Here is a 25,936-nt window from a genome sequence, read left to right as displayed (position 1 = left end):
TATAAAAAAAACCCTGCTAATACAATAAGTTGCAACATTTAATCGATCGACTTCTTGCGACCCCTTTCCCAAATATCAAAGTTCGTAATAAATGTATGGGCCTTAGTTTTCCCCTTACTAGCACTACATATAAATCATATGAAAATTTACATTAGACTTCAAATAAGATGACCTTGAATGATATGAAGAGAGTTTTCAAAAAGCCTTTAACCCTTTCATGTCCCCTAAAAATAGTTGAAATGCATGAATATATACGCATTTTTGCTTACATAATATGTTCCAATTAGCAATCGTTCGACTTCTTTCGACCCCTCTTCCCAGAAATCAAAGGCGCTTACTGAAATATTAAAAAAAATGTGTTCCCCCTCCGTAACCTACTTAACAATGCACGCTCCTCATCGTCAATTAAGTTTAATTGCCCCAGCGAACCACTTGAAATATGCATACAAAGTGAGCCGGGGCATCGTTGAAATACTCTGCCTGGTTCTCCACTTTTCCGCTGCCCGGCATTAGCAGTTCCCATTTAACAATCAATTTATTTCGCAATATTTTCGGTTTTGTGCCCCATCGATCCCTTTATCCCTCCCCCCCCCTGCCACATCTAGCCTATCAAAAGTTAGCAAGTGCCATTTTCTTCCCTACTCGTTGCATATTCATTCAAATCTCAAGGGTCTAGAGGTAGGCATCGCCTGTCTGATATCGAAGCAATTCAAAGCCTAATTGGCTTGACCTCCTTGTGCGGAGTTTACTGTTGCATAGTTGCAGCCACAAAATGCTGCATAATGTTGTAATAACTTGTTACTTTCGGATTCCGACTTATTGGGTTGTACAAAAAGGGAAAACTTTTTAGCATTAGGTCGGTTTTTTATTATTCTCAAAAGTACGTAGCCCTCCTGTTAGAAACTAAACATGACTAGTAAAAAATACTTGGAAATACATGCGAAATACATTCAAGACTTATAAATATCATACAAAAGTCGTTGGATTTCGAGAGGCTTAATGGATATGTTAGGATATAAAAGTAGACGCTTTTCGGAACACATACACTTAGGAATCACTATATGACACAGTTATCGTTAAATATCTAGTAAGGAAATTCTACCATTTGCTCGCGCCCTTTTCAAGTAAACCACGGAAAACCGAACCCGGCAGCTGTTGGAGCTCCCTGGGATTGCCATCCTCTACGATTCGTCCTTGGTCCAGCACAATTAAGCGGTCATAATCCAGAATAGTGGTCAGACGGTGCTGCGGAGAAATATAATTGTCATATCACAGCTGTACTGGAGTGCTGGGATTAACTGCAGGGACTCACCGCAATGGTAATGATGGTGCGGCCCTGGAAGGCCAGATCCGCTGCCTTGAGAAGGGCATTCTCCGTGCTGCTGTCCAGGACACTGGTGGCCTCGTCCAGGACCAGGCAAACGGATCCCCGCAGTATGGCACGTGCCAGGCACAGGAGCTGCCGATGGCCAGCACTCAGGTTTACGCCTCCGTCACAAATCACCGTTTCTAAAGGACAACACAAAAATAATTACATTCAAAATACCAATTACATAAGTGTTGGAAATAACAAAAACTGCCTAAATTAAAGCTAAATATATTATTTTAAAAAGTGCTGTCAAAACGGATTGCATTTTAGTTATCAACCAATTTTAAATTTCGCACCAACTAGTTAGTGTTTGATTTGGTTCACAAATGTATATGTACATTGTACATGTGTAAGTAATTCCCATTTAATGCGAGCCTAAACATAAAAATATTAATTTGATAGCTCCCAAACTTGTGGTTTTGAAAAATATGTATATAATTCAAGCAATGCCCATTATTTAATGTGGTATATAATATCAAACTTAAGTTTACTTTCCGTCTGAACGTGCTTAAAGCCTTATGACACTTGAAAGATTAAATAACAAAGTGACTGGATTTATTTTAAACATTCATTTAAATATAAATTCACAATATATTGTTAAGCTGTGTTTGCAAGAAAGGTATATAATTAAAAAAAGGCCATTATTTTATTTGATATAATATATTAAACTTAAGTTTACTTTTTCTGAACGTGCTTAAGGCCTTATGACATTTGAATGATTTAATAAAAAGGTGACTAGATTTATTTTTAACATTCATGGCAACCTTAACCTTATTTATAAATACATTTAACATTGTTAAGCTGTAAAACTTTTTATTTCTAGGTTGTAAATAAATCTATCCAAATATAAAACAATCAGACAAGTGTCATAAGACCTTAACTGTGACAGCTTGATGTGAACATTTTTTGGAATGTAATTATTTGATGTGCTTGATAAGGAATATATATTTAAAACAGTATACAGACCTTAAAAACTAACAATTCAATCAAAAACACATCACCTAAAATGCATTAACTTGCTTAGCACTTGAGGTTTCCTGCCAAACTTGCTGCTTAGTAAGCCTCCTCAACTTTAGAAGTGCATACAAAATAGAATAAAATATCACTCCCCTGTCATGACTATTTCATAAGACAAATTCCAAGCCCAAGGACAGCGAAAGCTCCTCGAAGCTGCTATCTACTTCAAACAACAAGAAAGGGAAGCCAAATCGCACTCACCCAAGCCGAGAGGAAGGTGCCCATTGACGAACTCCTTCAGCTGCGCCAACTCGAGACAATTCCACAATTGCAGGTCCTGGAAGTAACCGTGTGGATCAAGATTTTCACGTATGGTTGCATTGAACAAGTGCACATCCTGCGGAATTATCGACAGTCTGGTTCGCAGCTCGTCTGGTCGGATTCGTTTGATGTCCACATCGTCGATGTAAATGTGGCCCCGGGTCGTTTGTAGGACCCCGAAGAGGGACAGACCCAGGGATGATTTGCCACTGCCCGTGCGACCACAGATGCCAATCTATAAACCGATTACGAACGTATAGAATAGTTAAATTTTAACGAGTTTTGAATGTTATGCAATCAGTCGGATTTTTAATTTGAAACACAATCACCTAGATTAAGTTTTTCTTTTAGTTTTTTAACTACCCAGGGTATTAGCCTACATAAAAGCTTTGCGGACCAGGTGGGCTCATTTTTATAAAATTAGTCCTTGCATATGAAAGGAGACCTTTTTCATCATCAATCAACATTTCTGCATACTCCCCGAACAATTAAAACCTATTAAACACTGTGGCAGATTTCATAAAGCACACAATTCGCGCTGCTCTTCCGCTTTGTCCCCGTTTTTGATTTATTATCTCATCACTTTTTTAATTTATAGCGAATATAAATTGACTACAAAAACGGTTGTCCCTTCAGTTACTCTTTTTGTTTTACATTGATGATTTAATTTTAAACTCAAATCAATATTGCTGACATCTGTACTAGAGTTTTTGCCATCCCAATGGAGTGGGACAGATTTTTCTTACAGGATCCCACTTCTTTTTACTATTCAATGGAACTTATATAGAAAGTTTTTGCACTACTCACTCGTTGTCCGGCGGGAATTTTCAATGATAGGTTGCTGATGACGTTTTGCTTCTGACCTTCGTATCGCAGACTTACATTATCGAAATGGATATCCCCTCTTTGAGGCCAAGAAATGGGTACACTTTGATCTGAAAAGAAAAAAACGATATGGTTTTATGTTAAAAGTCCTCTTTGCACTCCACACCTTCAACCTGTCGGTTATATACCACGGAACTTACAGCGGATTTCTCAATATCATGTTAAGATTCTGCATTGCTATCCGTCAAAAAAAGTTAGCATTAACTTGGGGACGATTTCTCAATGTTATGTTAAAGTTATAGATTATCATTCGTCAGAGAAGTTTAACATGAACTTAGGACCGATTTCTCAATGCCATGTTAAAGTTCTAGATTGTTCTTCGTCAAAAGGAAAATAACAATAACTTTGGGCCGATTTCTCAATGCCATGTTTGGGTTTTAAGTTCTTAACCGTCGGAGAAATTTAACATAAAGTTACATTGATCGGAAAAAGAAATTCGTTTTCTGAATATGATATTAATTTAACGATCGACAAATCTTTACAGAGTCTGTTATTGCACATTTCAATAAGAATTTTAATCTGCCAAACTTGAAAAAATTTTAGTAGGGGATCTTATTTACGTTCTGTCAACTTATAAATTTAACTAGTACATTGCCATATTAAAGAGTTTTTTGCTTTTTTCCGAAACAGGAATTTAACTAAATGACAAAAGCTAACATGACATTGAGAAATCGAATATAAATGTACTTGAGGTTGATAAAAAAAAAGCAGAACGTAAATATATCTATGAGTCAGGGCCTTTTAAAACTTCCTACACTCCACTTCGATTTTGTATTGCCTCTTAATTACCTAAACCTATATCGTGATCAAATATGCCTAAAGCAACTTCCAAAGTTTGTTCCAAATATTTTCAAATGCAATTACAAGCAAAAGGTCCTGTGATGCGTGCCAAACGCCCCGAGTCGGTGGCCAAAAGAGCAACCAGCCCAACTGACCCAAAACTTACAGCGCTCGAGCTTCCTGGCCGGCTCATTTGGCAGGACGACCTTCTCGTCCTGCGGTGGCAGTTGCTTATCTTTAATCACCGACGTCTTTGTCGTCGCCTGCTCCACCTTGTCGCCAGCTGTCGCCGTGAGGAAGTGGAAGTTTAAGTGATTGCCGTCGCCGGTTGCATTGCCTGCATTTAATTTATCAGCGTTTGCCCCAGCAGCAGCAGCAGCAGCCCCATTTTCATGTCCTTCGCCGGCTCCACCAGATCCTCCACCAGCTCCTCCGCCATCTCCTGCGCCATCTCCTCCTCCAACATCTCGGCCTCCATCTTCATCAACATCAACGGCAGCTGTCGTTGCGCCTGGGTAAACTTTGTCACCAGCATTCGACTGAGTCTGGGACGACCTATCGACTTCGCCGCTCACATCTTCTTCATAGGATGGGTAGTCCCGCTCCAAGTCCGGATCCTCTCCCTGGGCATAGTGGGCGATGCGTTCCACGGAGCCCGCATACATCTCCATATCAGCCAAAAGTTTTACAACCCAATTAAGGTAAATCGGCACCAACAACGTGTAGTTTATGGCCAGACCCACCAGCGATGGGGATGGCGAGGGGCCTTTATTGACAGCATAAGTTTCGGATGCCCCGTTGTCGAGGTGCCTCGTCGTGTGGTTCCTGCAACTGACGCTCGCCGTCGCCAGGGCCGTCACAGTGGCCACAAAAACAATGCATCCACCCAAATAGTCCTGCAGGAAGACAAAAACAAGCATTAAAAACCAGCGGATGTACGGATGTGCGGACTGTGTGGGGGGCTGTCTGTGGTCGAGGTCGTGTCTACTGCTGACTCATTCACTTAGCCACCGGTTATTGAGCTATTATATTAGATTAAAAACTAAATTAATGGCAAGGTTATACAGTGTGTAACTAGTAGCAGCATTCAGGAAAAAGACTGTCACACGGTAAATAAGAAATTATAAATAGTCAGGTAATTTTAGACCATAAGTATAAAAGCTTAAGTATGAAATTTGAGAAGAAAGTTTAATAAATTATTACTTTGTATTCGTCTGAAAGATCTAAATAATAAAATAAGACCTGAATTATCGATTTTTAATAAAAGTATTATTTTTAAGTTCTTTCTAAGATCTAATAGTGCTTTATTCTTAAATTCTTTGATCATAAAATTGGAAGGCATACCATATAAACTCTACTCACTTATTTTAGATCTTAATATTGAGATGTTTCAAACTTAACAATTATCGATTATTTTTAAAATATTCAAACTATTAATAAAAGCATATAAACACCTATTTGTTTTATAAATATTTATTCAGTCAGGTAATTTTAGACCATAATTATAAAATGTTTAGGTATGAAATTTGAGAAGAAAGTATAACAAATTAATACTTTGTATTCGACTGAAAGATCTGAATAATAAAAGAAGACCTGAATTATCGATTTTTAATAAAATAAGTGTATAGTATTATTTTTAAGTTCTTTTTAAGATCTAATAGTCCTATATTCTTAAATTCATTGATAAAAAAATAGGATGGCATACCATATAAGCTCTACTCACTTATTTTAGATCTTAATATTGAGATGTTTCAAATTAAAGAATTATCGATTATTATTAAAATATTCAAGCTATCAAAAAAAGCATAAGCATTTCCTAAACTACTATTTGATTTATATATATTTACCAATGACACCCCCAGCCATCGATGACTAGTGCTCAATAGCGCATAGGCAATGGTATTGGCCTCAAGACGTTTGAATAGGATCTCTGTGAATCTAGTCTGTTGATTAAAGGCTCTAATAGTAGTCACTCCTTGAATAGTCTCCGACAGATGAGATATGACGGGTGAGTTGGTTGTATTTTCAATACGCTGGAGCTCTCTGAAAAGTAAAAATAGTCGAGATTTTTACCTTGGTTGACTAGAGATAACCTTATGTCCTACCTTGCCGAACACCTGTAGAACTTTTGTATGATATAGTAGGCCCCGCAGATGGGTAGGGTAGGCACCAAAATCCAAGGGGTGATGGTGAAATTTATCAGAATGGCCGACAGACACAGCAAAGTGAATTGCAGCAGGCGTTGGCCAGTGGCGGCAATTTTCTGGTAACATAAAAAAATATGCTATATAGTTATGGATTGCTTAAAGCTAAAAAAAATATATATAGTGGAACAAAAGCGTGCTTATCGCAGTGTCAGCTTAATCAGAAAGTGACAGCAATCTATATCTTCCCTCTGTTCAAACCCCACGTAACACCGAGGGCAGATAAAACAACTAAAACCACGCCAGGATAACAGAAATAACAAATCTCACCTTATCAATGACGGCCATATCGTTGCTGAAACGATTCACAATACATCCGAGCGGGGTCACTTGGAAAAAATGCAACGTTTTATGCAAAATCGTTTGCAGCAGCTTATCGTGCAAATTACGACGAGCATTACAGCCGGCAAATTGTCCGGCCGGTGTTGATACCAGGGCCATTATTATACAAACACACGAAATTGCGGCGTACATGTGAAAATAGTACGTGACTTCGTGGTCCTCCACCTCCGGCCGATCCGCAGGAGCTTCGTCCTGGCCCTTGGACATCCCATGGATGTCCTGGACATGGACATCGCTCCACTGCTGCAGCCAAACGTCCGTGTAGACACGCAAACACTGCCAAATTAGTGCGGTGATAAAAAAGACGGTGATTATGGGCAGGCCGGCGGCCCGTATGTACATTAGATATATGTCGTCCGATATTTTTCCATATTTGCGTTCCGTATCAATGGCAGCTCGAACGGATCCACCTGCCGAGAGCAGCACGTGTCCTTCGCCGGGCTCCTGGGCGTCCGAGGATGTCACGTTTGGCCCCGATTCTTTGTCGGCTGCTGATTCGCCATTGTCAGCGCAATTTATTGTGGTTTCCTTCGAGTCAATATTTACGCCTGTTTTTTGGGGGTGTATAAGAAAATAAAAGAGGTCAGTTGTGTTCGATGGAGATTTTCAAGGGGTTATACTATTCAGCTTATTAATATTTATTTTGCACTTTTCTGGGGCTACAAGTAGAATTTTATTTTAAACTTTAACTACTATTATAAAATAAAAGAAATACAATATTAACTTTTGACTAAACATATGTGTTATATTGGTATTATTTTTGCAAATCAATATCTCACGCCTGGGGTTAGAAAAAAAAAGGGTCAGTTGTGTTCGATAAAGATTTTCAATGGGTTATTGTGATAAAAAAGTTATACCACGTTCAGATTATTAATATTTATTTAATTCTTCCTAGGGCTACAAGTATAATCTTTTATACAATAATACTATTATCATCGTATATTAAAAAAATAAATACAACACCAACTTAAGACTTAACATATACATATGTAGGTAGAATGTACCTGGCACATATAAATTTAATATAATTTTTGCATAAGTTTGCAATACCACTGGTGTTCGAAGAAAACAAAGTTCAGATTATTTTTTATTTACCGTTTTCCTAGACTTATACTGCTATCATGGTATTAATAATAAAGATAAAGAAATAAAAGATAATAATAAAGAAACGAAACAGTTCATTCTGAATGAGTTTTATTTTTTGGTGTTCAAAATAAAACATTTAAGCATTTATTTCCAATTTGAAAAGCCAACTGAGTTCCGAAGACTGCATACGATTGACTTTTGATTGGAAGGCTTTGACTTTTGATTGAAAGAGGTAGCAAGACGGAAAAGATCAACATGTTTTAACTTTTGCACTACCACATGGGCCAACATCAATTAAACTACGCTACCGTTTCGTTTAGCAAGTTCCTCAGACAAACTAATTGAAAGAAAAGTTTACTTCCCGTCTGCGGATTTGCCTAGCGAAAGAGGTCCCGGTTTCGAATGGAGTGACACTTGCAGCACTGATTTAATCGAAAGTTTCCACTGCGAACCCGCTGACTTATCAGCCAAATATTGATAGATCAATGCATCCAAGTTAAGCCAAAGTTTCCGCCTTGAAAACTTTTCGCGCCCTGGAACACTGTCTCTTTGACTTACCGCTTGGGAGCTCAAAACTTTTAAAATCAAAGTTGATTTAAGTTTTAAGCTACACGCATGCATCCAGGAGTAAACTATAAGAAGGGGGTACCCAAGTGAATTGGCGAAGGGGAAAAGGATAGGAAGTTTCTTTCCCGAATATAATGCCAATATTTTGCTTACAGTTTTCACGCCCAGCTGAATAAATTTCCGCTAATCAATATTCATTACCAGATGTTGCAACTTCAAGGCGCAAGAAAATGTACATTTTCATTAAAAGTAATTCATTTAAAAACTTAAACGACAAATTCTCTTGGAAACCTCGACGTAGCCTTGTATTAAATTATGTTCGTAATTAACTAAGATTTTAGGTGATGTTATAACTTACTTTTTTTGGGCCTCTCCTCTGAATGTGATTCATCCTGTATAAATTTATCTTTTTGCGTAGCATCTGTCGTTGAAAGTGTGGCGGGAAAATGTACAATGGGAGGAGACTCCTCGGAAATGCTCCTGAAAAAAAGAAGTTGTTTGCTTATTAAAATTTTTTGTGAAATAAAAAATGTATTTTTATAAATTTATGGTCTTAATGTCTTTGTACAAAATACCAAATAGCAATTTTAAAACAAACATGATAATATATTCTAGGTTCTCTTAAGGTAACCACAGTTGAAGGATTTAAAAGAAGTGTTAGAAGTGTGTTATTATTATTTTATTTTTTGAACTATACTATTAATTTTAAAAAATAAATTAAATAATTGATGGCTGCATATTTTATTGTTATATTAAATTCATATTATGGAAGTGTTTTAGGTTGTTCTTCATACTCTCATTTCTTTGAGCTATGGTATAAGACTTGTAAGACTCTAACAAAAGTCCTTATAAAAGTGAGCTTATAATATTCTAATTTAGATATTGTTTTACATATAACTTTCTACTCACAGAATGGAGTTGGTGGCACTGAGTGGAAGATGGTGGTTCTTGGGTTTGTTGGAACGCCGCATGGACATTCTCCGAAGGAACTGCTGAAAACTACCTCGAACCTGGTCGTCCGAGGGACCCTCCGAGCTGAAATTGGACATCAAGGCCTCCTCAGACTCCGTGGCTTCTGGACACGTCACCTCCATGGCTGGTGGTGAGGAGGCATTCCGAGACAGAGGTTGATGGGCCACATTCTGTGGCGGTTGCCAGGATTGAACCCGAGGTTCTGGTGGTGCCGAGCCCAAATCACAACCATCCACACTACTTTCCGCATAGCTACTGCCACTGGTGGCCAAGGCACTGCGATTCAGGAGATCTCCGCTGGTGGAACTCGAAGCAGAAGTGGCGGTCAAGGTGCTCAGACCACTCAATCGATGCCAGGAATTGGTGGTCCTACTTCCACGACGACTTAGAGTGTGCCGACGACGAGGTCGCATGATGACATCATCTCCCTGACACTCGTCGATGGGCAGGGGAACATCGTACATCAGATGCCGGGATCCGTAAATACTGGAGCGCTTCCGTTGCAGATTATAGCCGCCACAGGATCCATTGCCTATGGAGTATGACTATGGTTGGGAAACAATAGAAAAAGTTAGACCATTTTAAGTAGATAATGTATAATATCTTACCGCACACACTTCTTCATCCTCCTCATCCTCTTGAACCACATTTGACTGCATATTAGCCACCGATATACAGCCACTGCCATCAGTCGCATCTGCCTGGCATCCTCCATTGGAGTCCATAGTCACCGATATCGAGCGCTGCAATCCCAACTTGCTTACGTTTTTCAGCAATTTCCAGCGCTCTCCAGCAGTTTTATCACCTGGACTAGATATTATATAATATTAATATTAAAATTGGTTAATTGGGAACCACTTACGATTGTAAGCAGACAAGGGCGTTAATTCACAGGTAAACTACTTACTTTTGTGAAATATTATCCTTTTTTGCCTTGGCCATTGCAATAATCGAGTTCCATTTGGCGGTAATTCGCGGATGCATCAATTCAATTTCCGCATAGCTGCCACACGCTTCCACACGACCATCTTTTATTGCAATCAACTAAAAATGAAACATTATTCTGTTATATTTCGATTTAAATGTGGATGCCTTATCTGCTGTATGACTTACGTATTCTGCTTCCCTTATGCGATGCAATTGCTGAGTCACCAGAATAAAAGTTCGATTTGACTTTTCTAGCATTTGACGAATGCAGTGCTGAAATATATGCTCGCCCACCTCGTTATCGAGCGAAGCCAGGGGGTCATCCTAAAAATATTAGGATTTTAAATAAATATCTAAATATGTTAAAATTAATATCCTTCACAATAGATAAGTATTCCTATGAATAGTTATTATTAGATATCATAAAATGGTTCATCTTCTAGCCCTTATATTTAATTGAAAGTAGGTATTCCATCCAGAAAACGTATGGCCCATATAGTAGCCAATTTAGAAACCCACTTTTAGTTTAACCTCCGAACTAGAAAACGGCCTTAAAGTAATAAAAACAAATCACACAAAACGGACCTAAAGTAATCTAAAATTGAAAGAAGAAAATAAAAAATGGGAAGTCCCAAAATAAAGTACGCTCTCTTCTCCAGGCTTTTTTAATTTTTCGAGTTCGACAAAACAAATTAATCCAAAATTAAATAGTGTTCTTTAAGGTGCATATTTAGCTTGCTATGATGAGCTAGGGTATCACATTTATTTATCGGGGCCCAGCATCTTGCTGGGCTGCACCCACTCATCAAAGTCCTCCCTTTCGATGCCCGCATTGATGGCTTCCTGGAGCAAAGAGGTTCCATTCCTGTGGGCTGCCTTGGCGATCGCCGCAGATCGTTCGTATCCGATGTGGGGACTCAGGGCGGTGACCAGCATCAAGGAGTTCTTCATGATACTCTCTATCCTGGTTTTATTCGGTTCGATGCCCTCCAGGCAGTTGGCGCAAAAGGACTTCATGCCATCGCCCAAAAGGTTAATCGATCGCAGTACATTGGATGCTATCATGGGCATAAAGGTGTTAAGTTGAAAGTGACCACTGGCACCGCCCATAGAGACTGCCACATGGTTGCCCATCACCTGGGCGCAGATCATGGTCATGGCCTCGCACTGAGTGGGATTTACTTTGCCGGGCATGATGGAACTACCTGGCTCCATCTCCGGCAGATGCAGTTCCCCCAATCCGCAACGCGGTCCCGATCCCAGGAACCGGATATCATTGGCTATCTTCATCACACTGGCTGCTATGGTGTTGAGTTCTCCATGGACTTCGACCAGGGCATCGCAGGCGGACAGGGACTCAAAGAAGTTACAGGATTCGACGAAGGGTAGGAATGTCAGCTCGGCAATCCGCTTGGTGCACTGCTCGGAAAATCCCTTCTTGGTGTCGTATTTCGTGCCCACATGGGTGCCTCCCATGGGTAACTGATACAACCTGCTCAGAGCCGAGTCCAAACGAGATCTTCCGTTCTCCAGCTGCTGCTGATAGCCACTGAATTCCTGTCCCAGCGACAGAGGCACTGCATCCATCAGATGGGTTCTTCCGATTTTAATCACATCCATCCAACCGCTTGACTTCTTGCTAAGTAGATCTATAAACATCCTAAGGCTCGGGTACAACTTCTCCTGCAACTGCATGGCCACCGCAATTTTAGCGGCTGTGGAGAAGGTATCATGGGAAGTTTGGGAGAGATTCACATGCTCATCCGGGTGCACTGGCTCCTTGGTTCCCATCTGACCGCCCAGGATCTCGATGGCCCGATTGCATATAACCTCATTTAAGTTCATGTTTGTGTGCTCCCCGGATCCATCTTGCCAGATGACCAAGGGAAAATGCTCTTCGTCGTAGAGTTTACCCGATATAACATCATCGCTGGCCTTTGAAATGGCATCGCACAGATTCTCCTCGAGTCCATTGACTTTATTTGCCTCTGCAGCAGCTTTCTTCACTATGCCCAGGGCTTTTATAAGGGGTCGCTGGGGGTTTGGTCAATATAAGAATTAATCTATTCAAAACTATCACTTTTCATACAGGCATGCGTTCTTCAACGCCACCGATGGGGAATTTCATCAGGGATCTCATAGTCTGTGGACCGTACATCCTATCGAGAGGTATGTGCATGGGTCCCATCGCATCGTATTCAACCCGAGTATCTGGTACTATCAGCCGTGCCAACTTGTACATCAAACTGAAGATCTCCTTTTGATCGAAGGACATTTTGACAATTTATAAATATACCTTTTATGAGTTTATTATATATAGAACCAAATATTGTACAGGTCTGTAAAAGGTTACTTGTCTGTGCCTAAAATATCACTTTTAAATTTATATTTCTATGTTTACTAGAAGTAAAAACTATGTGAAAGTCTACTTTTTAACTAAATTGATATAGATTTTTATAGTTTTAATGCTGACTTACCATTATAACCACATTAGCTGATGAATATATAGCTCGAGCTATCGCAATTCGCTGCCTTTGCCCTCCGGAAATATTTATTCCACGCTCTCCAATGGTGGTAAAGTCTCCTCTGGGCATTAACTCAATATCGGGCTTTAGGGCACAGGCTTCCAATACGAAATCATATCGTTTTGGTCGAAAGGACTCCCCGAAAAGTATATTCTCACGAATGGTGTCATTCAAAAGCCAAGGCTGCTGCGCAACGTAGGAAATTGTGCAGGTTCTAAAAAGGGGATATACAGAATAATATATAAAGTATAGAATAGTATATATAAAAGGGGAAAATATTTTTATAATATTGAAAGCATAAATCCCTTGATTTACTTGATTATATTTATAGAAACTTTCCTTAAGCCCCATATATTATTAAAACAAAGAAGTAACTCAAGTGTATCCAATAGTACTGATCATATGATACATATTACATTGATAACTATATGAAAAATGGCATAAATTAAGCTACGACCTACTGAAAATGTTTAACAGGCTTCTCTGGGGGGATGGTACAAAAGACCTCTTATTTAATACATTGCCGGCAGTACGTATAGAAGAAACATAAATTTGCAAGCCAAAAGAGGAGAGAAAAAAGAAGCCTTGAAGATACCACAGAACGAAAAAAAAACCTACTCAAGCTAACATAGACATTTATTACAGTAATTGAAATTATTGCACATTTGCCGTTTGCCAAGGCAAGGATATATAGTTGGGAATGGAAGGGGGGCAGTCGTCCTGAAGGAAGCAATAGAAGCAAAGGACGCAGGATGGGATTGGTTTCGGGCTGCAGGAGGCAAGTGCACCAGATTCCTCGTTTCCACTCCGCGATTTCCATTTTTTAAATGCATTCGTATATGCAAGGTCCTTCCTTGGGGAACCCTTTACATTTCCCCCTCCGCCAGACGGCGATGCCATTTTTATTTTATGTGCAATAAAATTAACAACGTACACAGGCGTTTTGTGATAAATTACCGAATCACGTGGCGTGCATTGAAACGACTGTTAAAATATGTTGAATGACTGCGGCGGATTCGATTGCAATTGCAGCAAAAATGGGAGTTTAAACTATTCCACCTGCTATCCCAGACTTTCTTTGATTTCGGTTCGGAAAATGGGTTATCGGGTCAGACTTGAATAAGAAATATGGAGCTGGAAGCAAAAAAGATCAATACTATTAGGGTTATTTATTAAAACCAACTCCTTTTAACTTCCCTAAAATATTACCCGTGAAAAGTTCGTGGATTAAATAAGTAGCTGTGTTTTAGCATCATAGCATTTTAGTTTAAACCATTTTGTATATAAATCTAGGAGTTAAAAACTGTAGTTCTAATTTTGAAGTAAGCGATCTTAAGCATTATTCTAACGAAGGATCGTGAAAAATTACTGGTACAAGTTTAAATAAATTGCATTCAAGTTCTTAATTTGTATAAGGTACAGCTACTATATAAACCGATATTAAATAATCTTAGTCTTAACTCTTTGATAAGTCCGTGGAAAAAATATCTGGCTTAGGTTTCATTTCCTAGCCTTTTATTTCTCAATTTTTGTAAGACCCAACCGTTATATTCATCGATTTTAAATCATCTGTCCCAGTTTATAAGTAAGCTATTTGCAGCTTTGTGGGCATAGTAAAGGCATGAAAATAGGTGGAAATTATGCAATTAATTTTGATAAATGGGCAAACACTTTTATCCTCTATGGGAGCCACCGTTGTTGGCAAAGCTCAAAAAATAAGCACATAAATAGCTAAGCAAATTTACATGAGCAGTGTGTTCTGGATTCTGGGGGTTCTTGGAGTTCTGGTTGTGCTGTGTTGACAGACAAGGAAACGTGCTTAATCTTGGCCGCAGTGAGATGGCCGAAAGGTTTTCAGAGATTTTATACACCAAAAGGAGCTTAAAATAGGAACATTTTTAGAAACTTTAATAGCAAAATAGGATTTACCAAAAAGAGGTTACCAGGGATAATAAAAAGTACTTCTGCTGGATAAGATTTTAGATTAAAATAGTGCAGGCGGCAAATCAAAATTGTTATATTTAACTTCTTAACAAAAGATTACTATGAAGTCTGTCTTAATGGATTACCTGTCAAGTTTTTATTAAGCTTAGATAAATAAATATTATTACAATGTTAGATTTTTAGGCATTAAGTAATAATATGTATAGGTCCTGTGCACATAAAAATAGACTAGACACAAAAAAGAATGGTAAAGAATCTTTTTAACTAAAACCAAAATAAAACATTTAAGAAAATTAGCAGAAACTTACTGATTTTACACTAAAAAAATCGTTTTTGGAAAATAAAACTTTAATTATATACATTTTAAATTTTTTTTTTTTTATTTAATTAAATTTTTCCTTAATTGAACTACCCCAAAATATGCAAAAACTTAAAGAAACTTCTTTATTTCGCCTAAAATTAAAAGTGCATGTATAGAGAAACATTTTTAATGCATATTTTGTTGACTTCCTGATTTATTAAATTTAAATCCCTCCCAGTTCCTTTACTCACTTGTGCCAAAACATGTTGCCCACCAGCAGAGGCATCTCCATGAGGAGGGCGGATAGAAGGGATGTCTTGCCACTGCCATTTTTGCCCACAACTATGGTAAGTTTTCCCTTGGGAACGATGATGCCGGGTACATGCAGCTGCACCACCGGCATCTGACTTTGTGGCTGCCACGTGAAGAGTCCATCGTTTATCGAGACGGCAATGTCATCGGGCATTTTGAGCAGCAGGGAATCCCGTCGCCAGCTATCCGTATTCCGGGCACGAATCACCGAGAATTCCACAGGTCTCTCAGCGATGGTTCCCCGCATTTTGGGAGGCCTTATGGCCACATAAGGAGTATTCCTTAGCAATTCCCTTCGCTGTTGCACTATCTTGTTGTGACCCAATTCCTGAATCGTGGATGGTGATATATCTCCCGCTGAATCTTCGGTATTTAGCAATAGAGGTTCGGAACTAGTTGGCATTTCAGACTTTTGCGCCAGCCGCTTTTCATTAAGCCGATTTTCCGCTTGAGCTGTCCGCATTGTCATATTCGATTTCTCCTGCGTTTCATACATATCCAGGGAGGCATCGCTTTTGCTCAGAATTCTAGCCATATTGCGAATGCCCTCGAACTGCTTTTGGATCTCGCTGGACTTGAGGAAACGCTCTAGGCGTCTAGTCGAAACCCTGGCTGCTATAATAATGGGGACTGTGATGGGAAAAATCAGCAGGGGAACGGTGAGTTGTTGGAAAAGTGCCAGGGAGGAGAACAACCGACTGGCATTCAAATCAAAGTCCTGATCCCGATGTAACCACACATAGACGCCCAGAGTGACGAAAGTGATCAGAACGGTGGCCACATGGGTGAGTACAGCTATTAAAATATATATACATATATCATTGAAAATAAGAAGAGATTTTAATATTAAAACATACCCATTAGGGTCCAAAATGTGGCATCCTTGTTGAGATACTTGAGCTCCTTATTTCGCGCTAGTTGAATCTTTTTGAGAAACACCTCATCCCAGGCATTCAGTTTTATGACTTTGATGCCAACCAGTGTATCGTGTATTTTCTTTAGTCGCTCATCGGTGTATTTCTATATCAGAGTACAATGATAGTATATCCAAATATTTACTTTTATAACTTATGCTTGAGTACTTACTGCTATAACCTCCCCGTTTTTCGACATTGCGTTTCCAATTAAAAACTGCAGGGGCGTCATTATCACTATGCAGACAATGGATCCAATGACTGCACTTATTCCCAAATTCACATATAATAAATATATAACCACAGATATCTGAAATAAATAAAAGCAAGACATTTAATGAAGTAATATTATTTTAAGCTTTGAAGAGGTTTTGAAACCCTTTTTAAAAAATATATAATATAATAGATTTATTATTAGGCAAAATGAAAGAAATAGAAGAACCCTTTGTGTAATTTATCTCCAAATTATAGGAAAAGCAAATACATTTTTACAAATAAAAACCATTTTACATAAAATCAAATTTATAGCTTAACGATTATACAACATATTAAAAACATTTATATCCCTTTTTCAAGACAAGGATTTCTCGGCCAGCCAATGCAATAAATTAGATTCGTGTTAGCGAACATCAAACGGAGTCCAAATGGCACACAAGTTGCTCATAAATTGTAAAAACGATTAGACTACCAAATGGCGAATCTCAATACGAACCTTAAATGGAATGGCCCAGGCATAGTGGATGATCAGGAAGAACTGCATAATGTTTAGGGTGTCCTCGGTCATATGGTTGGTAATACTGCCAATGTCATTGGTGATTTTCGATTCTGTAAGGTAATGAAACTTTGATTAATTATGTATTTAAACAAAATATAGTATTATAAGCGATGGTATACGAAAAAATACTATCTAAGCTGGAAAAAAATCGTTTTCAGTATGATATGGGATCATAATGAGTAGTATTAAGTCTTTAACAAAATATTACCATGACTTAATCTGATTTTATTTGTTGGTAAATTCTTTTTCTTGATAAAATTCTTGTTTTTGGTAGGTATATAAAAAAATATGGGATATGTGATAATATACGGTTTAAGATTTTAGTTTCCGATTGGATATTAGGTGGGGGTAAATTGCTTTTCTGAAACTATTTATATTGGAGATTAACTGTCTAGATAAATAACATTTTTTTTGGTAGGTATATAAGTAAGGATATCTATTTTTTCTATAATTTACCGCTTGAACTGTCTGGCGTTGGCTTGGTATCATCGTTTTTTGGTTTCTCATGCGCAGGAAGAGAAGTCGTTTGGGCTTCTTCTTCAGAACACCCACCGCCCGCATTCAGGAGCAAACTTTTTCTATAAATTAGACCCTGCAGGGAGGTCTTAATCCTGATGCCAGTCATGTTGAGGATGTGCGTCGAGGCCTGGGACAGAGCGCCTTGTGTGATGGCGGCCAGCAGAACAATCCAGGCGATGCACCAACCATTCGCCAGAAGATCCGACCAGGTGCTGCCGTAGATTCGCACTCTGTCGATATTGGTGCCGAAGACCTCGTCGATTTCGGTGCCCAGAATCCTGGAGGTGGATAGCAGAGCGGACTCCTCCGGCTCGTCAGCCTGGGCATAAAGTTTCTCTATATATTCTACGATTTTCTGTATGGCCAGCGGTCCAATCAGGGCAAATAAATCACCGGCCAGCTTCAAAATGCCGCCCAAGGCAAACATTTGCCAACTGTTCTTTATGTAGCAATACCACAGGGATGGCGACGAGTTTGACTTTTTCTGCACATTAAAATTGTTAGAAAAGATATGTGTATGCATATTCGTTAAGTTTACCTACCTTCTTCTCAGTGTAGATATACAGAAAGTGGTCGTAATGGGACCTGGCGCTATCCTCCAGTTTCATTTGACCCAAATCCTCCAGTTCCAGTGGTTCCTTGTAGCCCAACCACAGCAGTGGTGTTAGCCACCAAAAACAGGATTTCGAGTAAAATGTGGCAAGTGAGTGCTTGTAGCCTATTTTGCCATAGTCATCCAAATAGTCATCGTGATAGCACTGTAAAATTTAATTTAATGAATTTTTCTTATTATACACATACAGAACTTTTAGGTAAAATTGTGCAATATAATATTTAAATCGAATTGTAAAATTTACCAAGGAAATAGTTACCCACCCAAAATTAAAATACACTCAACTTACCATTTTATGGTAAAATACACTTCATTAGTTTAATAGTTGTTAAACATTTTTTAAAGTTATTTAGCTATTCGTGTAGATAAATTTTACCCATCAAATTTTTTTTGTGTGTTTAGTATTAATTTAAAAATTCCGGAATTCCAGGGAGCCCACATTGTATCCCCACTTTTTGAATTTAAATATTCAACTCTTTGGTGGAGCTTCCATTTCCTACTTTGCCTGTTGTCGTGGGACTCTTCCTGTGACCAAGCCACAAACTACAGGACACAAAAAATACATTCTCGCAAAGTATGAAAGGCATTAAGCTCAAAATCTGCACTTAACCTCAATTAAAATTTAAACATGCAAATCGCATTGCAATTTTTGGCTTCCTCTGTTGCGCCAACTTGTTTGTTTGCAGTACAATTAAATAAATGGTCGTAATCGCAGGCAGTGGCCTTTTCTAAGTTAATCTAGGTATTGCAACCGGAACCTCTGACTTAATTATGATTTTCCAGAGGTGCAGATATATCATATTCGCAAGCTAAATATAATTTCAGCCGTTCAGCTTGAAATTTTAATTATAAACAATTTCTCAGCTTACGACATAAACTTAAATTTAAGCCATGAAAATTAGGGAACTGTTTTAAGACAAAACCCAAAAACTTTTATAAAAAAAAAATAAGTTCACCAACCTTAAATATAATTGTTCAATGCTTATCTCATTTCATTGAACTTAGCACTCGTATTTGTTTGACTAGGGTTTTCCCTGACATTGAAAATATATATTATATATTACAATTGTTTATTTTACGTCTGACTCAACAACAAGCCATTATAATATTGGAACAAATATATCTTATATGCGGGTATTGAAATATTTTTTTATTTCAAACATTATTCAAGCATAATTAAAATAAATTTAATGTAATATTTTTAGAATTTAAAAATATAGTTATGATATAATCTTTAAGCAAAGTTGTAAATAAATTTCAAGATCTATTTTGTCGAAAGTAAAAATGTAAAACTTACTTCCTTGTATATAGTAACGCCATCCATCATTGCCAGGGATACCATGCACAGGGCAGCCATGCCCACAAGGCACGTCTGTAGCTCCAGAAAGTCCTCGTAGCGCCCCAACTCAAAGAGTTCATTGAAGAGCAGGGCAAATGTGAATCCCTCCACGGCAGTACTGGCATACAAAAACACTAAAATGATGGGGAAAGGTAATAGAAGAGGTGCACAAGGACCTTGGAGATCAGTAGAACCCTCACCTGTCGACTTCTTTCGCTCCACAATGCGATGATATAGCATTAGCACGAGAGTCAGAAATATGGAAAATATTGCATTCCATACCTCACCCGACCCAATTACAACCAAATAGTTCAGATCCCTGGGACTCGAATGGAAAAGGGTGTTTAGATAGCCAACATTTTGCTCAGGAAGAAAGTTCCTAGCCAATTCCAGACTATTTACTGCCAAAAGGACCAGGGAAACAGCTGCACGTCCATTGTGGAATATTAGTAATGTTTTATGACATCTGCATAAGAAATTCGAAGATTTTTTAGATTTGGATGTGTTAAATAAATCATAATATTGTTTAGAGAAATATTTTGTAAACATCTTAATATTATTTCAAATTTCATATCTTTCGATCTGGAAATAGGCATGTTTTTAAATTATCACACGACAAAAATAAGAACCTATTGATTTATATCGTACATAAATTCGTATCACCCATAATATTTTAAAATGACAAAAACAAAATGATTATATGTATTTTAAACTCATTTTAAATAGGTGTCTCCAGAGGGCTCTGAATCTGAATATTTCGTAAAGAACCACTTCATAAAATGAGCATAATAAAACATAGATATCAGACATGTTTCTATAATTAACTGCAGTTCCCAACGATATTGATTTCGTGTATCGGGCTCGTATATATTTATTTATATGAATGCGCCCTTAATGAAAAGTGCGTTGCAGATGCAATTGAGATTTACCCATTGAGAATACTTTGGCACGCGATGCGTTATTTTTCGAATCCGGAATGCTATGTTGATTATATTTTAATTTCGCTGCGGGGTGCATATGATTTTCAATGGTGTGGGCACTTGAGGTCCGGATATCAATTATTGGCTTTTAAGTGGATTTTAAAATCGAAGAAGGAAAGATCACGTACGTAAATAATTTCCGGTATAAGGTAATGATTTCTTATTGTATAACGTTTTGAATTACATTCTTAATCATTAAAGATTGAATTTGCTGTTGATACAGGTAAAATAAACAAATATAATATAAAATAATACAAATTATAAAAATAAATGTTTTAAAATAAACAAAGTGCTAAAATTCGATATACAATTTAAAGCATAATATTATGTTAAAGCAAACAATAACCCACAGTAATTTATGCCAAAATATAAAAATTATCTTCCTAACTAAATCGCTATGTTATCTTAGACATTAAATTTTGTCTGGTGATTTTTGAAGCTGATTATGCACAGAGGTAAATTACTCTAGGCCCTCTCATCACTTCTCCAGAATTCGTATAATCTACAAACGCATGTGCTAAATTTAAACAAATGTGCTCATTTTCCTGTCTAATACGTATACGTCCATGGGGGGCATTATTTACATTCTTATTTTGGTTGCAATTCTAGGAGTTAAATAGATAAAAAACTTCTAATAATAATCACAAAGGAGCTAATTAATCGGATATTACATCTGACCTTATTTCAGTTCATATCTTTGCACAATTTAAGGGAAAAGCTCATTGCAAACTCATTGTAAACAAAGCAAAGTAAATGTTTATACTCGGATGAAAAACAAATAAAACAATGCCGAAACACTTTAATTTTAGTTTAAAATATGTCAATTCAGCTTTTGTATGCCAAGTTGTATTAAATGGCAATCGAAACAAGCAAAGTTACAATAGATATACATATATTTAGAGAGTTCACTTGCAAAAATATATATAAACTCACTTTTTGTATCTTTTCCAAACAAATATCCAGCAGAAAAGTAGCAGAAAAATGCTCAGACACGTAAAAACACGCCTCACACGGTCAATGCCACAAACATCTGTATTTAAATTATCATAAATAGAGCGTACATGCCCATTCAAATGATCACAGTGTATTATATTGAACAACTGCTTCATAATGGCCAATAAAACCGAAACTTATGGCCAGAATTGAATGATGTTTTCTAGCCCAGGCGCCGGGTTTTCAACTCTTCGTCAAATCAAATGATTTCACATTTGTGATATCATTTCAAAATATTTTCCTCCCGTTGCGCATATTCCTTTACGACTCTTTGTATCGCTACCACAATTAAAACCGAATCTATAGGCATTCACTTTCAAACTTTGGCGTACAACAGGTTGAACAGCAAATACAGAATCGCTCAATATAAACAAACTATTTCGCAATCGGGAATATGCACTGCGATTACTGCTGGCGCAATATGTGGTGTTATGCGCGATCGCGATGGATCCGAAATTAATTTCAATTCGTTTCCAACTGAGAGCCCGTCGCGTCCCCAGTTGCCATTCAATTATTATTCTTTTAAGTAATTTTTGTATAAACAAAATAGCTGCAAGAGATATGTGTTGGGCTGGTGTTGGGGTTGTGTGGCGCACGTTCCCCGCGATAAAGAAAACTTCGAGAGAAGAAAAGGCCAACCGTCTGCGACCGAGCGTGGCGGCACACTAAGCAGACTCTCGCACGCCGGAAAAATCACGAAGTGCCAGCCGCCCGATCTCGAGGAGATATTGCACTGATCTGGGGGATCGCGCACGTGCGCGATGGGGGAAAGCTCTTCCCACATCGACCGGGTTTCGGAATGGGGTTGCTATCCGTTGATATCAGCGACCCATATGTTTTGCTAAATAATCTCGTTAAAAATCAAAGTTTCAATCAATTAAAGAACATTAATAATTATTGTATATATTTTAAATCATAGGATTATATTAAATCTTAGGTATATTTTTGTAGCCCTCTTTAGTAAAAAAAAAAATTTGGTATACAATATTAATAAATCATCGAAAATATCATAGAAACGGTTGACTAATACTGGAAGGCTTGATAAATTTAGTTCAAATGTATTAATTTTCTTAATTTAGTATGTAACATAAGAGTAACTCGCATAATTGTAAGTATGACTAACTTGATAAGATTATCTATGACTGCTCAGAACTAGAATTTCTATTAGAATATCTAAAGTTATGAAGATCCCCTTAGAATAACTTGAAAGAGTGCAGATTAATATTTGTAATTTGCTATTAAAATATATTACCATATCACTGCTATAAGAACGAACTTCAAGTTTCTCCATGTATAATCACTTTTTCCGAATTTAATGAGTGAACCCATAGATTGTAGGTCACTGATAATACGAACTGATAAGAATAAAAGACTCCTAGAGTTCAAATTTCTATCAGAACAACAAAAATCGCTTCGCGTTAGCTTAATTTACTAAGAAAATTAATTAACATATAAGATCATATACTAGACGCAACCAGCGGTTCAAAAACTCTTTAAAAACAAGGCGCACACATTAACTAAACGGAGGAAAAGTAGTCGCAGCTGCCGCACATGTTATACAGGTGTCCCGAAGAGGGTTCGATGAAGAATCGTAGGGCCTGGGTGCAATTGAGCTCGTGGCTGGCGATTTGCTGTTGTAGGACTACCTGAAGCTGTTCCATATTGGCAGAGTGCTCAAACTGGATGCCACACTCGCAAATAAAGGCGCCTTTGTGGCTTCTTAGGCTTTTTATTTGACAAACTGGGCAGAGGACATCTTTTTGCTTCTCATCCGGCTCTACGTATAGGGTTTCCAGGTTCTTTTCACCCAGGGCATACCACTCGTTCACATCGGCGAGTAGTTCTTCCAGGATGAGCTGCTCCAGCTCCACATCCTTTTCCAACTCACTGAGCTCCAGACGAAGAATGTCCCTGAGTTCCGACTGGAAAGAAAGTAGGTTATTTATGGGTGATACTTTGGGATTTACTTGACTTACCAGTTGTATTTCGCGATTGGCGTCCGTGCATCTATTGCGGGTTTCTATAATGCGTTTGCGGTACTTCTGTTGGGATTATAATAGATGGTATTAGGTGTTCTTAAGGGGAATACAATGGCTTTTACCTCTCGCAGCATTTCGCGTAGCTTTGGCATTTGCATTCCCATTCGCTGCCTTTTGGCCACATCTTGAGCATGTCGCTTCTGCTCCACGGAAGTGTGATAAATCGGGTTTTGTGTGGAATTCATTTTATCACGTTCTTTATAGTAAAATTCGTTGGTTCTTGGACTGGACAAGTCCGTATCGTCAATTGAGTGGGCTGCCTTTCGATTGGGAAATGTTGGTGCATAAAAATAACCTGAAATACATAAAATATATTAATTAGGCAATTGCAAAAATTATAATATAAAATTCAACCTTCAAGAAATTTATACTATAAAAGTGAGTTTCTCTAATGATGAAGAACGATATATGCATGTAGATAGTTAATTAATTCATAAAAACTGGCAAGAAGTTAGAACTTACTCTACCTAGATCCCTGTATTTTCATCAATACAGTTTAGAAAAGATTAAATTATAAAACCAGGAGTCAGTTAATTACCCTATGAACTCAAAAATATGTGTAATATTGTTCACAGCACACTATATCCAGTAGATTTGCTAATTTGCTAATTGCAATTTGCTAACATTTTAACAATTGCAAATATGGAACAACCAAGTTGAACACTAAAAATGCTAATATTTCCAATGTAACCGGTTAATGTAATGTTAGATAAATACCAGGGGAGACTAAAGAAACTCGTAAAACCACACAAAACACTACTATTGTTAGAAGCAAGCCATAATAATCAAAAAACCTACCTTAATTCACGAAATTCCGCGCAATCTCCTGTTGACAGCCGCTAGAGATGGCATATCCTCGATAACGGCCAGTGTGACCGCTTGGTAAAATACCTCGTGTCACGTTCGCCCGCATCTTGCAACACTGAACGCAGGGTTGCACCCAGCCGATTTGACAGCTCGTAGTTGGCGTATAGCACGTTTCCGGTCTTTCTTTCCCTTTCTTTTACCAGCGTGTGCAGTGACTAGTAAAAGGTTAGTGCGATATTTTCAATAAAAATACACCCGAACTTGTGAGGAAACCGCTCAAATGCAATCGTTTTGTGCCGCCCACAGATGCCTGCTCCGGTCACCAAGAAGCCAGCAGCGAAAAAGCTGCCCGCTGTGCCGGAATCGAAGCTGAAGTTCAGCAAGAAACAAATCTCGAAGCGGGTGGCCGATTCGAAACGTCGCCTCAAGAAGGCAGCCGTGATTGCCCTGCGCAAGAAGGAGAATCTGGTGCGCGCCGAGAAGTACCAGAATGAGTACATCAAGGCTGATCAGCGGGAGATCAAGCTGCGTCGTCTGGCAAAGAAGCGCAACCAATTTTACGTGCCCGCCGAGGCCAAGTTGGCCTTTGTGGTCCGTATCCGCGGGTGAGTGAAGGAACTAGCCTTAGCACATTCCCCTGCCAGCTATTCTAAATTGCTCCTCCTCCCTTAGTATCAACAAGGTGGCGCCCAAGGTGCGTAAGGTCCTGCAGCTGTTCCGTCTGAGGCAGATCAACAACGGTGTGTTCATCAAGCTGAACAAGGCCACCATCAACATGCTCCGCATTGCCGAGCCCTACATTACCTGGGGTTACCCCAACCTCAAGTCCGTGCGGGAGTTGATCTACAAGCGCGGTTTCGTCAAGCACAACCGTCAGCGTGTCCCCATCACCGACAACTTTGTCATCGAGCGCAAGCTGCGACAGGCCCATCAGATTCAGTGCGTCGAGGATCTTGTCCACGAGATCTTCACCGTCGGCCCCAACTTCAAGTATGCCTCCAACTTCCTGTGGCCCTTCAAGCTAAACACCCCCACCGGCGGCTGGCGCAAGAAGGCCAACCATTATGTCAACGGCGGTGACTTTGGTAACCGTGAGGACCAGATCAACCGTCTGCTGCGCAAGATGGTCTAAGGGATCCACCCAATCCATGTGCTGAAACGACAACAACAGCAGCGGTACGATGTAAACAGTGAGAGAAATAAAAGTTACTTTTATAAACCCACGAATTGCCGTTCAGTACAAAAACGCAGTGTTTTCGGTTCAAGGAGGTGTTGTGGTAACTATGTGAAGGATTCCTTTGCCAGTTGGATTTTAATTCTTGAGTGATAGTCTTGTTTTCAAGCAGGTTTTATGTTACAAGAAATATGGAGTTTCTTTTTTGTCACATTTTTATTCAACGTTCTACATTAATTATGCATTTTAATCACTTTCCACAAGACTCTACCTCAAAAACAAATATTATTA

The 25,936-nt window shown here is 38.5% G+C and overlaps 4 protein-coding genes across 4 annotated transcripts; 1 reads left to right on the top strand and 3 right to left on the bottom strand.

The window, feature by feature from the left end:
• Window positions 1–853: 853 nt before the first annotated feature.
• Window positions 854–22,279, bottom strand: LOC119547469 (ATP-binding cassette sub-family C member Sur). Its single transcript, XM_037854355.1, has 23 exons — window positions 21,566–22,279; window positions 19,853–20,118; window positions 19,611–19,786; window positions 18,243–18,458; window positions 17,638–18,184; window positions 17,119–17,231; window positions 16,579–16,716; window positions 16,350–16,512; window positions 15,432–16,287; window positions 12,888–13,149; window positions 10,597–10,734; window positions 10,391–10,527; window positions 10,092–10,293; window positions 9,421–10,028; window positions 8,870–8,991; window positions 6,787–7,406; window positions 6,418–6,575; window positions 6,160–6,355; window positions 4,479–5,208; window positions 3,455–3,582; window positions 2,588–2,882; window positions 1,313–1,509; window positions 854–1,245 (listed from the first exon to the last, which is right to left on the bottom strand). Exons 1-23 carry the CDS (start codon window positions 21,739–21,741, stop codon window positions 1,099–1,101), a joined length of 6,591 nt encoding a protein of 2,196 aa, XP_037710283.1. The 5' UTR covers window positions 21,742–22,279; the 3' UTR covers window positions 854–1,098.
• On the bottom strand, window positions 11,061–12,774 carry LOC119547470 (probable fumarate hydratase, mitochondrial). Its single transcript, XM_037854356.1, has 2 exons — window positions 12,500–12,774; window positions 11,061–12,444 (listed from the first exon to the last, which is right to left on the bottom strand). The coding sequence occupies exons 1-2, from the start codon at window positions 12,683–12,685 to the stop codon at window positions 11,173–11,175; spliced, it is 1,458 nt and encodes a 485-aa protein (XP_037710284.1). The 5' UTR covers window positions 12,686–12,774; the 3' UTR covers window positions 11,061–11,172.
• Window positions 22,280–22,563: 284 nt separating the features above from the next.
• On the bottom strand, window positions 22,564–24,534 carry LOC119547132 (RIP-like protein). Its single transcript, XM_037853845.1, has 4 exons — window positions 24,463–24,534; window positions 23,727–23,959; window positions 23,602–23,667; window positions 22,564–23,547 (listed from the first exon to the last, which is right to left on the bottom strand). The coding sequence occupies exons 2-4, from the start codon at window positions 23,847–23,849 to the stop codon at window positions 23,143–23,145; spliced, it is 594 nt and encodes a 197-aa protein (XP_037709773.1). The 5' UTR covers window positions 23,850–23,959; window positions 24,463–24,534; the 3' UTR covers window positions 22,564–23,142.
• A 16-nt stretch (window positions 24,535–24,550) lies between these two features.
• LOC119547131 (60S ribosomal protein L7) lies at window positions 24,551–25,698 on the top strand. Its single transcript, XM_037853844.1, has 3 exons — window positions 24,551–24,696; window positions 24,778–25,076; window positions 25,144–25,698. Exons 2-3 carry the CDS (start codon window positions 24,778–24,780, stop codon window positions 25,601–25,603), a joined length of 759 nt encoding a protein of 252 aa, XP_037709772.1. The 5' UTR covers window positions 24,551–24,696; the 3' UTR covers window positions 25,604–25,698.
• Window positions 25,699–25,936: the final 238 nt, after the last annotated feature.

Source organism: Drosophila subpulchrella, chromosome 2L (genome assembly GCF_014743375.2).
Source record: "Drosophila subpulchrella strain 33 F10 #4 breed RU33 chromosome 2L, RU_Dsub_v1.1 Primary Assembly, whole genome shotgun sequence".
In the NCBI taxonomy this organism is placed as follows: domain Eukaryota; kingdom Metazoa; phylum Arthropoda; class Insecta; order Diptera; family Drosophilidae; genus Drosophila; species Drosophila subpulchrella.
Note: the sequence above shows the minus strand (reverse complement) of the source record. Positions and strands in the feature narration are given on the sequence as shown.